Genomic DNA, 21,487 nt, shown 5'->3' on the forward strand with positions numbered 1-21,487 from the left:
AGAAATCATGACATTGAGAAAATGTTTGACCGGAAATAAGAAACTGAAAAGAAGCTAACACTATTAACGACACAAATGAATAAAACTGAGATATTTCCTATTATTTATATTAAAGATTAAACCAGCTGAGGTTTCTCTAGTTTCTCGCGCTCACACTTTTCCTGTTGTTTATGTGTTTTGGCAGTGAGTGGCATTACAGTCCCGTGTCTTGAGTCTCGCTGAAACAAAAAGGAAACCGCATGTGTGTGTGCTGCTGCGCGTGCGTGCGCGCGCATTCCTCCGCAGCTCCAGGGTGATGAAGAGGTTAAGCCTGCCCCTCCGCGCTGCGCTCTCTCTCGGTTTTCAGCCCACCAGCCCAGCTGCCTCCTCCAATCCAACCTCATACGGCAGCTGAGCGGAGCGCCGAGCAGACATGGACACATCCACGCTTTAACTTTCGCCGCTCTGCCTTCTCCTGCCTCCCTTGCGCTGAGCTCCCAGTGTAAAGAAAATAAGACTTCACTGGTTGGCGGCCGCATGGGAATGTAAACATTTCTTCCCCTTCTTCTCCTTTTTGCAACATTTTCCACTTAATCCCGTCACTTTCCGTGGAAGGGCTATTGTTGTTCCAGGCTTCATGCTCCCCTCATGCGTCGGGAAAGCCATGGCCTCTCCAAGCGCACAGCAGCACCACCACCAGCAGAACCAGGACTACTTCAGGTCGGTGAGCAGCGAGTCCACCACCTACATGATGGTCCCCACGGGGAGCCCCGGCGGGACCGCGCGCCGGGAAGCACCGTCCAAGATGTGGTTGGCCATGGTGGTGATCGTGGTGGTGGTCCTGCAGATTGCGTCCACCACTGGGCTCTTTGTCTACCTGAACATGTCCATCTCACAGGTAGGAGCCGCTTCCCACTTGCTTTTAAAACTATGTCTTTATAGCATGTATGTATACACCTTCTAAAATGTCAAAGATTAGTCAAAAATCTAGAACTTAACCTTAAAGGTTCTGATATAATCTCACAACTGTACCGGATATGGCCATTTTCATCGCTATTAAGGTAGATTTAGTGGATGTTTATTTTCTGAAGCTATTTCCAGAAATGTTACCTAATGATGTGTTTTGGAATAATAGGTCAAACTTTAATTTTTAATTTCTGAGGTTTTTAATTTTTCGTTGAGTGGCAGGAGGTTCTTCCCCGCATTTTCTCTCTTTTTTTTGGCATGTTATGAATTTCGGGGTGCATCGTTCATTCGGGGATCTTGCTCTACCTGAACATGTTCCTGTCGCAGGCAAGAGCTGTTTGCCTCTTGTTTTTAAAAGTAGCCTATATATGTATACGTAGCTATATAATGGCCTTCTAAAATGTAAAAAAATAAGTCAAAAACCTGACCTTTATATTAGGGAAGGGATATCGTCTTACAACTGTAATAATATCGCAATTTTCATCGCTGTAAACATAGATAGGGTGGATGTTTTTCACCTATTTTCAGAAATGTTACCCATTGATGTTTTTGTTAAATGGTAAGTCTAACTTGAACTTTTGAGGTTTTTAATTGGTGAAGCGGGAGGAAGTTTTGGCATAGTACTCCCTCACCTTTTGACATGTTAGCTTTCTGAGTGCCTCGCGCACCCCGGGCTCGTGCTCTTACCTGGACATGTTCATGTGGCGGCTGTTTCCCACTCGCTCGTAAGCTAGCTCCCGAGGCAACAAATCTTCATTGGATGGAAAACACAGATCTTTTCTTTGTTGGAGAAACACACATAAACCAGCCACAAAACAAGCTATGAAAAGCTTAGTGGTTGCTTTTACAAACTTGCTAACACAAATGTTGCATTATAAAACATAATGGAAGGTTTTTGGACACGCTTTTTTATTTTTATTTATTTTTTGACTTGTCAGGCGTTTTCGGGAGGAGGCATGTCTTGCCAGACCGTGGGCTTGTCAAACAACGCGATTCAGAAGCAATCCCGAGTGGAAGAGGTTGCTCTGTCCAGCTGGGTTTATTGAGCAGAAATGAGTTCAGCCTTGTGTATAACAGGAGGGGAGCATATTGGAGCCATTTGGGCAAGCGGAGGCTGCAAGCTCTTAAGTAGGTTACAGATGTTTTGTGCAGAGGTGAAAAATGGGGGTCAGTAATGGAGGTGATTCAGACTCCTGGGCTCTGACAAATATCATTCTTATCTTCTGAAATAATTCCATAAGTGATGCGTCTGCACTTTGCCAGTATCTCTTAGCTGTAAAACATCCTGCTTGAGAATGGGCTGGTGATATCTCATAATTCAAAACTCAGCTCAGACAAGTAAAACAGTAGTGTTTTTTTTTTTTTTTTTTGTTTTTTTTTACACCTGCAGATAATGAAAGTGAAAATCACCAGATAGAATTGAAATCAGAAGCAACTTGTTGCTCACTGAGTCACAGCAAGGGGGGGAGATATACTTTTTTAAGCCGGCGTTTGTTTTGCTTCTGCTCGGTGGACTCTTACAGACTCATCAAATAGGACAGATAGAACTTATCAGTCTCTTTGACTCACGATTGTGTCAAAGTCCAACTGTCTCCTTTCTCTTTCCATTTTCAAGAAACAGCAATCAGATCGAGCGACTGGCGTAAAGCAGGAATCCTCTGCTGTTTGCCGAGTTGACTGCCAGATAAGATGCTTGGTTTCGGATGCTCCCAAAGGAAGTGCCGCGTACAAATATATGCAATGCCTTTGAACTCTTTTCGCATTCGGCCATGTTGCAACCACAAACCTCAATATAGTTTGTTGGAACTTTAAAACTTGAAAAGTGTAGCATGCGTGTTATCCAGTGGCCTCATGTCAGTACCCTGTAAAACAAACTTTTCACTGAAATTACAGCCGCTAGTCTCTTGAGGAATTTCTCAAACCGCCTTTGGACGTCTAGAGACTGAAAGCTGAACTTAATATTCTCTATAGAATTACCCAAACTCAATCAGGCTGGCTCCAGAGCATCTGTTAACTTTAGTCTTAAAGGCTTATCACATATATTCAATTAGGTTTAGATAGGAATGTGAATATGTATTGACGCATTCTTGCTGATGTGGTCTTGGTGAATTGGTTTGAGCGAAATACATACCACATTTTTTTATATGCAAAACATTTTGAAAACCAGCGCTTTTTCTTGCAACTTCTTGTTGCCCTGTCACATGACATCCAAACACACTGAAGGAAAATTCTTAAGGATCAGAAGGAAGTGAAGTGCTGTCTTAGTCATGCTTATATTCCAACAGGAGAGCAAGAGCTTTTTGGGGGGTTTTTTCTGCTGCATTGTCCAGTCTGCGTCGTGGTTCGTCTTTAGTTCTACCCTGGGGTCATCACGGTGTGTGTCCAGCACTGTTAATGCATCCTACACACACACACACACTCTCCCGTTGTGCATGTGTGAGAAAACAAATATCCAGGGAATATGTGACAACAGGATGTTTACCAAAGCTTTTGCGTCAATCAGGTCTTTTGTGACATTTTTTAATTGACGTTTTGCTTCCAAGCATCCAGGGTGAATTGTAATCCCTGAAAGTAGTTCTGAATGGATTCCTGATGTTCAACAGTTCAAGAATGTTTCACACATTTTTCATTTTCCATTTTCGAAGGAGCGTCATTCGTTGGTTTGCTTGTCTATTGGCTTTGGCTTCTTTTTTCCTGTCCTGTGTCCACCATCCAATCATTTGTCTTTACATCCAGCTATATATTAGACAACCTGCTTATTCATTCATCTTTTGTCCTTCCACCTGTTGATCCAGCTATCCGTGTCAGTGTTTTTTTCTATCATAACACTGATGGCTATGGAAATAACTACCATAAACTCATGCTGAACTTTCGTTTTCATGATTCAGAATCTGAAAAACAAGTTACGCTGATGCTCCTCTGACTCCTGCAAGCCTTTTCTTGTTCATTGGCTTTCCAGAAACACGACTTTAAATGCTCTTAAAAGCGTATTTTAATATTCAGTGCCAGTATTCGTTGTCAGTTTTCTGCATTCACATCCGGAAGCAAAATTTCGTTGTATTTTACGCTGTCTTTTATTAACCTGAGAGGAAGCAGCACATGCGTTTTACTTTAAGACACACTGAAGTCATGTTTCTAGTTTTAAATCGGCCCAGCGGTTAAATTTGTGAGTGTTAAAAGGAGTCCATCTGTTTCACTCCAAACAACTCGATACATTACCGGTCCATTCGGAGACGTCCGAGGTGACAAGCGGTTGGATGGGGAGCGGAATCTGTCATGACACTAGATGGACAGGCTTAATGAAAAACACGGGGCTTGTGTGTGTGTGTGTGTGTGTGTGTGTGCAGGGGGGAATCCCCTGGTTCCCATGTGAAGGCCGGCTATTTTTAATCTGGAAACAGACCCTTTTCTTTTGCTTTGCGGCCCGCTCAACAGGCCGTGCCAGCCTGCTTACGGGACAAAAGATATGCAGGACAATAAACATTGTATGGCGGAGGAATTCTCTGGAGCTTCGGCGTTCACACGAAAACAAACAAACACGTGCAAATACAGAAGCGGCTAGGCTCGATGTTACTGGATGAAGCAAAAACATCAAACCAGGGATATACATCCAGATCATGAGCTCTGCAGCTGCAAGACAGCTGCATTTGGGCAGCTTTCCCAATACATGACCGTAGATGAAAACAACTGAAGGCTAGCTCTTCCCCCTTTTAAATCACATCTAGCTTAAGTACCCCCACAATTTTTCCTAACCATGTTGCATGAAGGCAAGAAATGGGGAGTTTATGATCCTACACATCTGGTAAGATAACTTTGTGAAGGGCAGGAAATTACATCAAACCAGTAAATCACAACCAGAAATAAACTTGAAACTTCAAGTAATTTAATGCTTTAGTTTATGTGTCTAAAAAAATTTTTTTTTCTTTTTTTTTCATTTCACAAACCTTTCCTCATGTTGGGTAAATTTAAAAGCATTATTCCAGAGCAAGGCAGTCAGTCTTGTAGCTCACATTTACAGTTCTCTCAGTACTGAAGCTAAATTACTTAAGGGGGGTGGACTGTACAAGACTTAGGTCTTTTTGCTAATCGGGACTTGATGATTTAGAATTGGTTAAAGCAAAGACATGATGCATGTCATTGTTTACATCCGGAAATTTTGTGAATACGCACACCGTTGGAGGGCAAAAAGATCGTTCTTTTATTTGCCATCCGTAGCCGTGCTGCCGGGGCAAAACAACTCCATGTGTTTAAAATGAAGCCTGGAGGTGTAGGTATTAATTTACCTACACCTCCAGGCTTCATTAGTGCAGTGTGCCCCAGCAAAGGGAAAAATAATGCAGAAAAATATTTTTTAGAATAACTCAAAACCACTCAAATTCTTCTTTTTAATTCTCACTCGGCTAACTACAGATTTGTTGCCATAGCAACTGGCAATCAACAACGGCACTAGTGTGTCAGGACACACTACCAAAAAAACGTGCCATCATTTCCCAAACAAAGAGCAGAACATTCAGTCCGTTACAGTTTTAAGTTTACAGAGTTGATGTTTATTTTGTGATTATTAATAAAACACAGCGGTGGTTGATTAGCTAATTTAAACACCCGCTCTACTGATTATCTGTCAGACTGTTGGTGTGTGGGTCGCCTTGGTTATTTTAACTGAACAGAAACACACCGAATTCTGCAGCACACCTACATGTCAAGGTTGTCAAAGTCAAGCTAGCATAGCTCCCACCTCTCCTTAGCTTTTTTTTTTTATTTAAATTTTTTCCTGACCTTGCCATCTAGTTGTAGTGTTGACAATTAGTAGCAAAGCACTGCGTCCCTTTTGTTTTTGTAGATCACACGTACATTTAAGATTTAGCGGGTTATTTTTACAGATAAAACCAATCATAGTCATTTTTGGCCAGCAGTTTTTTGCCCTCCACCGTGAAGCTGAGGGGCGGGATCATGCGTGACGTCCCGTTGAGACGTCATGCCACGCAGGCATCAGTATGATAATGTGCTATCGGCATGATATTGTCCTAAAAAATTGCACATGGTGGCCTTGTGCTCAGTGGTGGAGCAGGTGTGCAATATACCGAGGCTTCGGTCCTCAATGCAGCTGTTCTGGGTTCGATTCCAGACCCTTGGTCATTTCCTGCATGTCTTCCCCTTCTCTCTGCCCTACTTCCTGTCCAGCTACCAATGAATTAGGGCCACTATTGCCAAAAAATCCCCTAAAAACAACAAACGAGATTGGAGAAATTAAAAACTCACCATTGTTGCTGTAATCTGCCGTCCTGTTAACAACATACAAAAACTTGGGTGTGCTTTCATTGCCAGGAAGCTGCTTATCAGGAAAACTTGTGTTGCGTCTATGGTCAACTATTAAACTTAATAAATATTCACATTTGATAACTTCCTGGATCTGATTACCCTCTAGATTTGAACTCCGTGCTGCAAATACAAACAATACCACTTGGAACCTCCGCTTTACTCTATATGTGTTTATAGAAGCAGGTTGTAGTTGCGTTAAAGCGCACACGCCAGATGTGCGACTGTCACAAACCGGGGCTTTCTGTTACAGTTGTGCTGACTTGTGTAAAGTCTGAAGCTTTTTGTCTGCTATCGTCTGTTTATGTGTATGTAACTCCTTCCTTTTCACATCACCGCTCCTCTTTGTTATTGTTTGGGTTCACTGATAGGCGCTGATTCACCCTCACGCAACAACACACTCGTTGAGTGTTCCTTGTAGGTGTGTGTGTGAGGTCTGATGCATACTGTTTTCTCTTACTGTGGAGGTTTTTGTCAGCGGTACGCGGATGTGTGTGGTCCGTGCAGTCCAAAAAATTGGCCAATTTGTCATCTTTCTTCCTTGTTAGCATGATTTAAGTGCGTGCTTGCACAATGATTTCTAGGGATTTGGTCTTTGTTATGAACAAACTGAGAGAAAACTAGGACAAATCTATCAAAATATTGAGAAGTTTTCTTCCTGCAAGGTGCCTACAGTAGCAAAGGAGTCAGGTTTAGAGTTACTTCAGATTATAGGTGTTAGTGTTGTGGAACAACCAGCTCAGAGTCAGTAATTCAGTGTGTAAAATGTAGCACTTATCTTGTTCTGTGTTCAGTGCCTGGTGTTGAGGACGTCCTGCGTTTTGAATTTGATCTGCGGTTTATTCCTAGAGTTCTGGTTTGGACTTTTGCTTCCCACCTCAAAAGGTCATCTGAGGATCTTTTGGACAAAGCAACAAACCATAGATTAGCTCATATCCAGCCTTCTGCCAAATATGACTTCAGCTCAGCCTGCGATTGCCAGGAAAAGAGACGGAGGAGTCACGCAAAAACAGACTGAGATTCAGCGGTCCCAAAAAACAGTGAAGAGAAATTTTCACGGTATAGGATCTAAGTCACTTTTATAGTCAGAAACTGTCTCTTCTTGAAAGTAAAGATAACAATCATCTATCCTCTCTGCAGATAGAGATCTCAGAGGAATGCACACGATGATTGAAGAAGCCATCTGGTTTTGCTATTAAAGAGGCAGATGTAGCCTTTTCTGCCATCCACCTGGGTAGTAACAAACTGACTAAGCCTGCAGGTAGAAATGGTTAGTTAAAAATTATCGTTTTGTCTCAATTTCACAATTAAATGGGGTCCCGACTTCAATGCCCATCCACACCAATGTTGAGCCAACAGGAAGTGGACTACCTGGTGCCTGGCTGACCACCAACCCAAGGTCAACCAGCAGGTGCTTTCCAGACCTGGCTCTAGAAGGGTTTGCCATTACAAATACGACTGCATCTTATGTTTTCGTCATAAGAAAACTGGGCTTGTCGTGGCATGTTTCACAAAACTGTTTTGTCATAAATTCGTGAAGAAAATCCCCTCTGTGATTTGCTTTTGGATGTCCGTAAATCACAAATCAAGCCAGTGCACAGGAGCTTTCAAATCATCCATTAATCAACCAAAAGAAGAGTAGAGTGGAACTCGAGAGAGTCAGTATTGAGTGCTACCCATGAACCGTGCATGATTAAACCCATTTTAAATGAGCCAGACGCATGGGTGGTGCATGACGACTTATCGTCTTTGTCCTTTTTTCTATTTATCATCACTGCTGAAGGGATCACCCTTAGATGAAGTCAACTACTCTATTTTGTCCTGGCGCCTGTCATCACAGTATCACTCTGTGGAGCCAGAAAGTTGACTTTGCTCTTTAAAAGTCAGGCAAAACGAGGCTTTGGCTACCTTTAAACACTGGTTAGATTGAGTCCCCCTCCAAGTCATCTCAGTTCATTTGGAAAGCACACAGAGATGGCGATAAGGCATCTAAGAACCGTATTTAAGTGTTTTGTTAAGGAGACTCTAGAGAGATGGTGATGAGCTCCATGATCTGGGGCCAGGACGCCTGCTCTCTTTGGAAGATTACCAAGGAGAGCCAACTTGAAGGAGACAGAAGTCTATCTCTCCTGGCCCGTGACTGCCTTGAAATACCCCAGAATTATCTGGAGAGTTTCAATGGCCAGAGAGACTTCCTGTTTTCCTTCAAGACACATACTTTCTCCCCAACCCAATCTCTGATAAGCAGAATCCAATTAAAAACTGGATAGATGGTCACTTGTAGCTATAATTTGTTATAAAACTGACTTGATTTGTGCCATGGGTGACAGGAAACAGTATCCACTGTGGAACTGTTGGCAGCATTTTAATATCAGGTGATGGTCAAACATGAAGAGTGTCTGTATATAACGAGAGTGGCATATTTAGAATTATCAACCCAACCCTTCTTCACCACAAAGGCCAATTTTCAGTTCAGAAAAATATCAGAAGTTTTTGTTTATTTGGTAAAAACAGTGATGGGAGGTTTGGATCGCTGAGAATTAGTTTTCTTTGCAGATTGTTTTTGATTAGAGTCTAATAAGCTTTTTTGGATTTTACTGTCATGACTTCAGCTGGATGGTAATGAAATCAAAGTCATCTGGTATTACTTTTATTGGAAATTTGTGGAAGGATGGAAAATCTTGTAAACAAAGAATAAGATGGTAAAAAAGTGGGCTTTGTAATGTCTTCCAAAATGAATAGTTTTGTGTAAACTTGCTAGAGTTGTATTGCAGGTTTTCACTCTAGATTGAGAAATATAATTGAACACTCCTGCAGTCTTAAAAGATGGGGTCAATTGGACCACATGAGATTTTTACCCTCTGCGTAGTCTGACAAGGTCACATTGAGCCAGCTTGCGCTTTTACAAAGTTTTGTTTTTGTGGTTTCGGGAACTGACGGTCTGACAGGACCAATCCACCACTTCCCCGCTGTCCGACTGTGACATCTGCCGCGCTTCTCTTGAGCATTGTGCTAAAAATGTGGGAGGGTTAATGAATAGTTTTACACCAAAAAATACAAGCATTCATGTCCACAAGTTGAGTTACTGTTAAGTATATGTAAGGGAAAAAGTGTGTGTGTGTGTGTGTGTGTGTGTGTGTGTGTGTGTGGTTTGGGCACAGTAAAATCTTTCCCTCTCATATTAGTAATTAGACAACATTTTGGAGGAAAATAAAACCTGTCACTCCAAATATTTTGATTTAATTCAGAGCCACTAATAACTAATCCCCCATCCACCACAAACTGCAGCCAAAATACACAACGATCTCTCTCTCGCTGCCTGTCTTTCCACCTCCTGTCCCCCCTGTAGTCTCTGTGTGTTATGATTAAGGGTCCACATCACAGAATCAAGTTACAGTCAGTTTTAGGGCTCAAGGGTGGGACGGATTTTTCAGCAGTGATGCAAATACTTTTTAAAATGGTAAGAGGAACTAATGATCTGGATTAAAAAGAGATCCCTGGGCACCGATCAAAAATTATGGAAAGTGTTTTATGAGGGCGAAAGCCCTCAAAAAAAGCATACGAGGAAACAAGAGGATTATGTATAAATAACTGTTGAAGGAAGGTGAAAGGTAGATCCATTTGGCTTCATTCTGTGTCTTGTTTTTGCCTCTTAAGTTAAAATGACAAGGCCAAAACCGATGTCAGCGGGCTAAAGTACATCAACAATTCAGCTTTTTGGCTTACTGAAATTCCAGAGTAATGCGATACAAGTTACTGAAACCTCAAAAAGACAAGTTCTTCCTCGATATTTTGGGCTGCACTGTACCAGATTCAGCCCAGCGTCCAGCCAAAGACCTGCATGCATGCTCCCTGTTTGTGTAGTCAGGTCATTTGGACCAGGATAAAACGGAAATCAGGGATCAGAAGGAGAAATGAGTGGAAAGAGAAGAGAGGGAGTTTGGAGCAGAAACAGGACTCCGAGTCCTGTTAGGAGTTTCAGGGGAGTCTCCCTGTTTCAGACTCCCCTAAAACTGGGAGTTGAAACAGTCAAAGCAGTGACAGAGGAGGAAGATGGTTGGGTTACCTAAAGTCCTTATTTAAACCCACTGCGTAATACCCTCCAAACAACGGCCATGCATGAACAGATCCATCATAGGAAGTGCTGTAATACCAATAAAGATTAGTTTTTTTCCATTGTTTATGGATTTTTTTTTGACTTGTCACTCAAGTAAAAAAAAGTTTAATTGCATTATTTTACTCAGACTCTGCAAAGCTATTGAAGTTTTTGCTAAAAAATATTACTTTATAGTTCCTTTTATTGTTTTGTCAAATATCTTTTTGTCTTACTAGTCAACAATTGGGGAGACAGAAATTCTTAATTCATGACTTTATTATGAGTAATAATGGTGAAATTTTGAAGCTAAAGTCATTCAGCTTTGGATTTATTAAGTACAAAAGTGCATAACACTATAGCTAAAACATTTCCCCTCGAAGTGGACCATCAGTATCTTTGTTGATGTATTATTCCAGTGAGAAAGTTTAACAGTTTTCATTGTAAAAAATAAGTGAAATGCTCCATCAACCATGCGAGACTAAACAAACTCGGGTTTTAAAATCTTCAGTGTTTATATTGTTTGGCTTCTTTTTTTATTACGTATTTTTCATCGTCTTTGCCGTTGGTCGTTCCGGTCCAGTCGGTCTCTCTCTCTGCTGATAAAAGAGAAGCGCACAACAAAACCTTTAAACATGAACTTTCACTGCAGCTCCCTGTGGCTTTAAAAGCCCACTGTGAAAAAGACGTGAAAGTCGGATCAACAAAAGAGGTAGAAAAAAAACCCCCAATAATAATAAAATGGAGTGCGTTTCTGTCGAACGGCAGAAAAATTCCCGTAAAGCCCAGAACACTGGGGCTTTAAGAAAGGACCGAGGCTGAATAGGAAGGAACGATGCAGAGGGTCGAGCCGAGGATTAACTCTAAAGTCAAAGAGAACCGGAGAGCCATGAGCTGCTGTGCGTCGTAGCATGTAATTGAGGACAGAAAGCCAACACACAGACACACACACACACACACACACACACACACGTAAGACTTTTGGTTAGGCTAGCTTAATAACGCAGCACATTTGTGTTCTCATGTTGGAATGCAAATTAAGACGTAACCACAGCTGAGTTTGTGTGTCCCTCAGCCAATACTGCGTCCTATCACTGTGTTTGCTCAGCTAACAGGGCAATAAAGGGCTAATAAATGCTAGTCAGTGTTTGCAACAGCAGTGAACACATGCATGCGACACCATTTAGCATGTAGCTATTTGTGCTGCTCATATTTATGCTTATTATGCCAATATTTAAAGATTTTAAAACCTAAAAGTTTGGAATAAAATGATTTCAAAATAAGCTGGTATTAGTTGGACAATTAGTCGAACTAGCTTGATGAGAGGTTGCTCTGATTTCAATCTAAATCAAGAAACAAGGTGATGACCTTTGACCCTTTGGTTTTGGCTCTGTGGTTTTTTATCCTTCACAAAGTTCAGAATCAGCACTTCAAACTTAAAAGAAAATCTGAATCTATTTAATTTAGTAATTTTTTGTAGTACAGGATAAGTAAATTAAAAAAAACCTCAAGAAAAATAGTCATCGAAGTAGGCAAAGCATTTTGAAAACATAAAGATCTTAAATCGCACTATTTGCAATAAAGTAACTTGAATTACCAATGACGCACCTTGGCATACAAATTAAAATTGACACTATAAGCTTTGCCATCCTTTTAAAAGTCTCTTGGCCTAAATAGTGTTAACATATAGTGAACCTATTTCTAAGAAGTAGGTCAAGTGAGATGACTAGAGAAACTTACAGGACCTGAGTGTTTGGTGGAAGAATAGGAGCAAATCCCGCTAAGAAACGTGATTATATTAGAGACAATACTTGCTAAAGCGGGTGTGTCAAAGTACAAACATTGCTCATCTTTGTTGTCAGGCCTTCTGGAATGTGTGGTGCTATGAAGTGGACAAGTCCAAAAATACCAAAAACAAATGTCTAAAATATATTTTAAAAAATGTATAACCTTTACCTCATTTCTGGGAAGCAGTGTACTTCGACAGTATTATAAAGTTTATCTATTAGTTTTCAAAATTGTTGCCGTTTTCAGAGTTCAAGACACAGATGGAGGTTATTGTTTGATGTGCAAAATGGAAAACTGTTTGCATGGACCTCCTACAATGAAATGCAGCTCCGCTCAATCCATTCTCACCGACCTCCTCTATTGTACCGATCCACATGGCCCTCATCTTGTGGTAACCAAGTTATTCCCATTCTTACTGCAGACATGTACAGAAGTTGCTTTTCTTTGCTGGAAAGTCTTCTGCAACTGAACCACAATTAAAGGTGCACTCTTTTAGAGAATTGGCAAAGAAATTTTTAAAAGTGTTCTGCCATTTTGCTTTAAACATTTTGCTATATACTGTTTAAGATTTGTCATTCCCAATAAATTCAATACTTTCTTCACTGCTGGTGACTTAATTCTTAACCTGTTGTCACAATGTTCCCTATCTTGCTATGTTTGCTAGTGCGTTGAAAAACATCTGACACAAAGGCCGAAGTTGCAGTAGTGCATTAATATTGGGATTCATTTACTGTAGTTTTCCACTGTGTCAAGATGGAGTGTGTTACTGTTGTCTAGACGTGAACATCTCCTTTTGTTTTATTTAGTTTTACTTCTGTTTTTAAGGATCAACTGATGATCTGGTAGTGTAATTTTAATGCTTTATAAGGCCTCAAGCTGTACCATTAACTGAATAAATCAGAACGTATCAAATTCACTTTTTAGTTTCAAGCATCTGCCAAGCTGAGGTGAGTGAACCACCATCAGTGCTGATAGCATTTTGTAAGATTTGGCAATTTCATACTTTTGTCATTGTTGAAATATTGGTGAATGTGTCCAAAAAATGTAATGTTCTGGTGATGAAACATTTTAGCTTCAATAACATCCCATGCCAGCTACGCTAAAGCTAACATAGACAAAATGCTAGCTCTGAATATACATGGTAAACAAATATTTACTCTTCTTCAGAGACGGGAAATATTTGTAAATGTATGCGCATTTCTATTTCCCACCTTTGGAATGTATACTTATAAATAACAGTGGAAACTTAGCATAAGGATAGCTAATGACAAGCAACAGCCCATAAAAAGACTAGATTTCATGTCATTATGGGGTGTAAACTGGGTTAGCATGATCCCAGCCTGAAAATGGAGATTTGTCCTGGTACAAGAGAAACATCTTGGACTCAGCCAGAACATGTCCACAGGCATTTTCTCTCTCTAATTCTAGTGCTAATTTTTTTACTCTGACCTCAGTAATAAGAGCTGCCTGTCCACCTGTCAGATTGCATAAATGTAACAATTAAATGACCATTGAATGCTTTTCACCCAAATCTCTTCTCCAGCTTTTGTCCATGACGGTTTACTCACTAAACCTTACCGTTGGCCTCATCCCTTGTCTTGCCAACCAAAAACATTTTGGTTTTGACTTTTTATTTAAAATAAAATCTGTCTATAACCTCTTACAAGCTTTTAGTGTTAAAAAAAAAGAGACAAAATCTCTGGTCATTGTTGTTCCATTCTCTCAGAGTCTCTGGACTGAAGCAAATTTTTGGCCGTATGTCTCTTGAAATAACTCCACATTTGCAGGAGCTTCTAAGGTGTTTGGACATGCAGGAACACAAGTCATCCGTAAATCAACCTTTGAGCACACATTTGGCCCTGTGTGCAGCTGCCGAATGGAAAACCGTAATAATAGCTTTGGGGCGAGAAGGGTAGTAAGTCAAAACATCCCTTCAAGTCTTGAATTTAAAGTAATGTTGTCAGTTTTTGTTAACTGTCTTTGCCTGTCGGCGAGCGGGTACAAACTCCACATGACAGCGTCGTGGCTCCGACACGGTGTGGTATCACTGATTGCGTTTTCCACAAATGGTTTAATTTTTGGGTTAATTTGAATTTAGTTTTTTATACCCAAATAAATGGAGTAATTCCTTCCAGACGTTTGGCAGAGAGGCAGACGAGACACATACTGTACTAGTTATGAGAAAAGCACAGAAGTCTTGTTTCCAGAAATGGATGCGTAGGCCTCAGCCTTTTGTAACGTAGATAAAAATCTAGAATTATTATGAAAGCAAGCTTCCAATATCAGACTGGGGCCTTGAAAATATTACAAGCAGGGAGCGAAAACAAGAAACCTCTAGACGTTTAACCGTTGCTTACACGTTTGGTTTCAGAAAAAAACCTGTTTTCCTGATTTTCGTCTTTCAAAAGGCAGAAACATCCAGGAAATGTTTCCAATTCGGCTCTTGGCATTAATAAAACGGATGATTCATTTCTGGAATGTGTTGTAAAACTTCCGCAATAAAGGCTAAAAAAATCTAAAATAGAGCTATAATTTGGTGAGTAAAGCAGGAACGCCGTACAGGGGAGGAACGTTATGACAATTCTAAGAGCTCTTGACCAACAGGGGGCGCTCCATAATATTGTTTTGTCCATAGAAATTTTTTTAAAAAAGGGAGCCCTGTCAATTACAAAATTAATTATATTGTTTTTGTAAAATTGTTCTTAGCAGTAAAAATTAAATGTTACCTCTCCTAGACCAAAAAGCACACATCCTTGTTTGTACTGAATAATAAACTTGTTTTTCTGTTTTTCGTCTTTCACAAGGCAGAAACATCCAGGAAATGTTTCCAATTCGGCTCTCGGCATTAATCATCCCATTTAGAGAAAGATCTATGAACTGGAACAACTTCCCTTTCAAGCCTGGATTCTCGGAACAATCAAGGAAAACATAATAATGACAACAAATCCCTCCAGAGTCTCCACTAGGTTCCCTTGGCCTCTAAAAGTTGGCAGCTTCAGTAGTGCTCAACACCTCGTGAAATATTTTAGATGTTTCTGAGTAATTTCTGCTGGAAAACAATAACAGGTCGAGTCGCATGGCAAAGTTACAGCACGCCAACAAAGAACAGCTGCGGAGAGGAGGCTTTGACGGCTGTCGCATTGGCGCGGCTTTGAATCTAAATTTGAAAAATAGATCTAGTTTCTATCAAACCCTTCTGGAATAACACTAGCTTTCATTTGAGGATAAATCTACTTTTCTTCTCTGATCTGTCGAGAAGAGTCATTGGGAGAATAAGCCATCATTGAGAAATATTACATACTAATCACAAGTAGTGTGACTTTATTTGCAGATATTATTTTGCATCAGGATAAAATGTTGGCATTTGAAAGTATGAGGCTCTGATGAAGTTGTGGTTTCTTTTATCAGAGAATCACTCCAGGTATGTTTGGATGAGGGAATAAAATCATAACATGATGTAAAGATAAAAAAAATAAATAATGAAAAATCAATTTAATGCAATGCTGCCTCTTTAAAAGAAAGCACACTCTTTTTTTTCAATGACTCATACTATAGACGGAATTTAAAAAGCAAAAATATATATAAATATGCATCAACTCAATCCCTCAACAAAGTTAAAAGTTTTAAGAGGCAAGACAATCATTGATAGGAGTGCAACTTAGGTTTAAAAATATACACACACCCAAACCGCTAACCAGATTGCGAGAAGCTCACACACGACGCCCTGTGCTCTCTGAAGACACTAATTCAGGAAAAAGTCCTCCCCCATCAATGATTTCCTCCATAAACCACCCGTGAATGTGCCGTGGGCGCTACAACTGGAATACCAGGATGTGACACCAAAGGTCAGCACAGTCTGAACCAAGACTTTGTTGAAAATGACCAGGACATTGGTGGGGAGTCATGTACATTTGACCTGCTTCAGAAAATGGAGCCTCTGCTGGGCCTGTTACGGTCGGTATGCTAGCTATTCTTTTAGTGATTCGGAACCAAAAACACCAATACGTCAAAGGAGAAATATGTACTTTCTCTTTTACAAGTCTTTTTTTGCCTTGCATTGTGAAACGTTCTCCATACCGCGAAGTTTATTTTTCAAAATACTCTACTCAACCTCATTTCAGGCAAAAATTTAAAAAAATACAGCCTTCGCTATAGGCCTGTTGCGCTACGCTAGCGATTCTGAGCCAGCAGGAACTCTAATAGGACAAAAAAACCAAAAACTGTCCTTTCTGTTTTACAGGTTGATTTTTGCCTTGCGCTGTAAAACATACCACAGAGTTAATTTTTCACAATACTCTACCCTCACCTCGTTTGAGGCGTAAACTCGTGTCTGAAAGCTTTTCAAGTGGAAAGCTGTTCAGGTGTGCTATCGGGTTTAATCTCCACATCTGTAGTCCAAGCACACGTAAACATAACACAGACCTTCTGCAGAGGTTTCAGTAGGAATGTGAAAGGTAGAATCCCCAGAGTCCACTGAGTGTTTATTGTGGCTGAGGCTGACATCTCTCTCTCTCTGTCTCTCTCTGTCTCTCTCTCTCTCTCTCTCTCTGACTCTCTCTCTCTCTGTTGTTAGTAAGGCATGCTGACAGGCAGGCTGACGTTTCTCATAGAAACACACTCTGTTTGTCGTTACAGTTTTGCCCAAGTACCTTCTCCTGTCCTTTAAACAATAGCTGCAACACAACTCTAAAAGTAAGGGACTGCAGGCTACAGCCTCACTGAAGTGCCTGCGATTTTTGTCTTGAAACAAACGCCAGTCAGCTGCAATCCATGTCAGCATAAAACCACGTAGAGCTCTGACTTGAGTCATGCTTTGTCACCACCTCCATACATAACCACATTTACTGTAAATGACAAACATGGCCACCCACAGGCCTCTTAAGCAGCCCGCGAGACACACATCGTCCCAGTTAGTGGCGTTTCACCACATCCACTGTGTCCTTGAGTCAACATCTGCTTTCAACTGGACTTTAATAGTCTCCCCCTTTTTTTTTTTTCCATCCACTTCACTTAATCGAACAGGACTCATAATGGAAAAATATTTTCTTGAGTGTGTCCTGATCTACTGAGGCAAAAAATGTTCTGGTTAATCCTAATTTGGTTAAATACACACCCTGAAGATAAACGATCTCCAGCTGTGTCCGTTCAGATCGGATGCCACGTCGGAGCCGCTGCATGCATTTTCAATTGAGGGTCGTCTGGTGAGAGAGGGAGCTTTAATAGTTGCTGTGATTTTTGCATTCTGCTACACAGAGCAGTGAGGTTAACGGAGGGGGACAGCTGGCCTTCGTGATATCACGATGTAAAAGGTCTCTATGCATTAACCGAAGGCCTTGGGGGCAATGCAATGGCGCAGGGGAAGAGCGCATGACCCATAAGGAATCGGTCCTTACCGGAACGTTTTAGTATTCACACAGATTTTGGCTTGGCTTTGAACACCAGCACTCTGGGAAAACCTGTGAGCAGGTCCAGTAAAAGAACCACAGGGCAAATGGACCGCAGAAAGACATTGCAGTTTGTGCAAACAAATAAAGTTAGAACGTGAAGATGCCATCTTGTTCTGTTGGACCCAACATTTGGGTATCGTCTCATGTATCATACTTTCTGCACTAAATTCATAACCTCTAATGAACTTTTTTGGGGGATCCAGGCGTAGTTTGTTGCAATAAGCCGGATACACTTCAGTATGTTTTATACTCGTAAGTTGATATTGTGGATTGAATGTTATTCACACGTCCTATCAAAGAAGTTGTAAATGGTCTGTTTACAAACTTCATAATCTTTTTTTTTTCCCCTCCAGGGGGTCTTTTTGTGGGCTCTAGTGTCCCTTATATGACAGTAGGCTGACAGGAAAGGGGGAAGGAGAGGGGGGAAGACATGCGGCAAATGTCGTCGGGTCCGGGAATCGAACCCGCGACGGCCGCGTTGAGGACTCAAGGCCTCCAAATGTGGGTTGTGCTTTCCCCTACGCCACCACAGCACGCCCAACTCTTCTTGATCTTAAAATAAATGATAAGTTGCAACTTTTATGATCTTGTGGGGTGAAGGCTCCATCCTGGGACCCCTCCGGATTAATGTCTAGATTGTTCCCACTAGCTCAGATGCTACACAGCTCTACGTTATGATGTGACCGGGAGGCTGAACCCATCCAGATACTTAGAACAAATCAGTGTGTGGGTGTGTGATATCTTTCTCCAGCTGAACAGAAACAAAACTGGAGTTATTATCTTTGGACCTAAAGAAGTACGATGTCGAGTCGATGCACACAGCTGGCCTTGGTTACTAATAAGCGTAAGATTGATGAACATATTTGATGTGCATTTGCTTCATGATTTTAATAATGACATTGCACAAAATGTAATGTTCACAGTTGGGTTGTGATAATTTTGATGATCATCACAATGACATAAAGCACTTTGAACTGCCTTGTTTCTGAAACAAACTTGACCTGACTTGAAAGATAAATCTTTACAGCTTACTTTCTCTTTCTCGGCCTGATTCACTGGAAACCACGGTCGCCTTGAGCGTTTCTGCCGTTATGTGAGAACACAGGTGACAGAGGTTCTCTGGAAAGTCCTGATTTCTTCTCGCTGATCCTTCGTTTTGTCATTTCCCTCTCCTCTCCCCTTACCATTTCTTTTTTCCTTCAATCATTGCTTAAGTGATATCAGGAGCCAGAAACACAACTCCCAAAAGACCTAAAAAGCTACAAAAAATTGCCATAAACTCAAAGGGAGCCACACTGTCTGTATCTTTATCTCCACAAATCTTAACAGCTCGTTTTTTTCCCCCAAACAGTGACATTCTTAATTGTTTGAAGCAAGAAGGAAGTTAAAACTGAAATAAAGAAACAGCAGGCAGGTTCCACCCTGCTTTTGTATGTCTTTAAACTCTCTAAACTGGAAGAAATCCAAAGGGGCAAAATTCACAAAGAAAGGTCATCGTTCCCACATGCACGAGCAGGGAGTGGTTTTCTGCTGTCTCGCTGCGGGGTTGTGTACACTCTCACGAATATTAGCTCATGCAAACCCCCGCCTGCACCGTCGACACACAAAAGAAACTTGATTGCATGACTTGGCGTGGCGTTGAAACAATCGGCTGTTAGCGCTCCACAGGTCTCAGAAGCACATGCTTGCTGGTTGACATTCTGCATGCCCGGTGACGAAAGGAAACCTGCAGCAAAAACTCACAAACGACTCAGAGGAGGAGCCTAACTCAGCTAAACTCAAGACCGCCTTCGTCGGGCTTTGAGCTGTTGTTGACCAGAAGAAGAATTAACACTTGAAAGCTACGGTCAGAACATTTTCTAACAAAAGCTTAAACTCCTTCAGAACAATCTCGGCCACTAAAAAACAATTACAGCACTAAAACACAGTGTGATGCACGGAGGTAGGAATGTCTTCTTACACGCCGCTCTGCTCTGCCCATAAGGCCATTATGTGACATCCATCTGTGTCTAATTCCACGTAATTTTCCTTTGAATTCACATGCTTAATCTTACTCAGACATATTATTTGCACTGCAATTATGTGGAAAGAAAAAAAAAAAAGAAAAAAGAAGACATCCCCATTACTAAATTACTCCAAAAAGTTGCAATCAAAGCAACTTTTTAATGTGTACCCAATCAACAACGCATGATCTCATTTCTGAAAGCAGAAATCGACCTTATGAAGGAGTCTGGTTCGGTAATAGTGAAATCAAAGCTGAAAAGAAGAGTTTACTGGCAGTAAAAAACAAAAAACTGCAATCCTGCCATAGGCGATTGCAGTTAAATTGGCATTTATGCCAATTGAGCTGGATTAAAATGAAATAAGTTTCTTGAATGCAACATCAGCACTCTTACACTTCAAAAAACACAAAATCCTACAGAGTATTTCTGATCTAGTGCTAATGTCTTCACTTGAAATAATATAAAACTAATTTACAGGTAACTTTTCAACTAAATATAAGAGCTTGTTTTAAGCCAATAATTCCTTTATATTGGTGAAAAAGTTGTAGATTATGTCAGATGTAACATTGGAAAAGGGTCCTGTTAATTATTCGCAAGTCAGCAAAGTTTTTGCACTTCTGCGTCTCATTGAATGATTCATGATTTTGTCATTTGACCAGTTTCACTTTCAGTTCATCTTATCGGGGAACAGTTTTGAGAAAGGAAGATCTTTACCTAAACAGAGTCCAGGGATTGGCATTTTGCGGTCGTGTTTCCGTCGTCCGGGGGAATTTCGCACAGACCAAACACTGAGGAAAATCGAAAACAAATAAGTGAGTAATGGAGTCGTAGAGGCAGAGTTGCTGACATTTGGGAGCGAGGGATCAGTTTTGGCGCATTTTAACAAACACCTTCAGGACAGGGTTGGGGCTTTCTTGTGTTTCCAGACTGGGGATGAATTTAATATGAAATCCAAAGCCTTGTGCCTGCAACAATAAGCACTGTGCAACTTTTTTGTTTCCTTTCCTGATTAACAGATGTCTGTCTTGTACTTTCTTACTTTCTTACTTAAGGACATCAGAAGCACAGCCAGCACTTACGTGGCTGCGTGACCCCAGAGTTTTCTAGACCCCTCCGCTGTTATCAGTGTGTTTTGGTCGAAACTCTCATAAAGCCCACCCCTCTTAGAAGCTGATATGTGCTGTATGTAAGGTTTTCTTGGCAAAGTGCAGGAGGAAGAAGGGATCCGTTGTTGCACATTAAACAAAGACAACGCTAGTTTCGATTGCTCCACTGCATGACAGGGTGCTGAGAAAGCTGACAGTCATTAAACATGCAACAGGGATAAATCACTTGCCTCCAACAAATAAATCAATGTCAGATCCTCACTGGCTGTCTGCCAAAAGCAGACTGAAGCCCTACAGGGATGACAAAGAGGGAAAAACATAAACGCATATGTGCAGATAAAACCCACTCCAAACTGTGTGATTATTTGAGGTGCCTGAGTAAATAAATTACGTTCCTTCCTTACAGAAAGAAAATAATAAGCTAAATGTTTTAATCGATGATTTTGCCTAATTTAGCTACTTGTTGCTAACTACACATGCACATTTACTACAAATGAATTGTGCTCCTTTTTTTTTTTTCATTGTCCCGTGGTCTTAGCGTGACGTTCAGGAGGAGCGTGGCAGATGTTATGGTCAGACTGTGGGGAAGCGGGGCAGCGTCCCGTCAGACCGTCAGTTTCCGAAACCACACACACACACAAATCTTGCAAAAGCACATACGGGGTCAGTGTGACTCTGCTGGACCGCGCACAGGTTAGAAAGCTTGTGTGGTCCAAATGACACAATTGCATAAGATTGAAAAAGTCTTTTGAAAAAGACAAGAGATTCATTACTGCCAAAACAATGTAT

At 41.0% G+C, this 21,487-nt stretch overlaps 1 protein-coding gene across 1 annotated transcript in view; it reads left to right on the forward strand.

Moving 5' to 3' along the window:
• The first annotated feature begins 219 nt into the window (after positions 1-219).
• tnfsf10l (TNF superfamily member 10, like) overlaps positions 220-21,487 on the forward strand; it is a 77,234-nt gene continuing 55,966 nt past the window's right edge. The window contains exon 1 of the mRNA XM_044097018.1: positions 220-877. Coding sequence (XP_043952953.1) covers positions 617-877 — 261 coding nt within the window. The 5' untranslated portion in view covers positions 220-616. The remainder of the gene's footprint in view (positions 878-21,487) is intronic.

This window comes from Gambusia affinis, linkage group LG18 (assembly GCF_019740435.1).
Source record: "Gambusia affinis linkage group LG18, SWU_Gaff_1.0, whole genome shotgun sequence".
NCBI lineage: Eukaryota > Metazoa > Chordata > Actinopteri > Cyprinodontiformes > Poeciliidae > Gambusia > Gambusia affinis.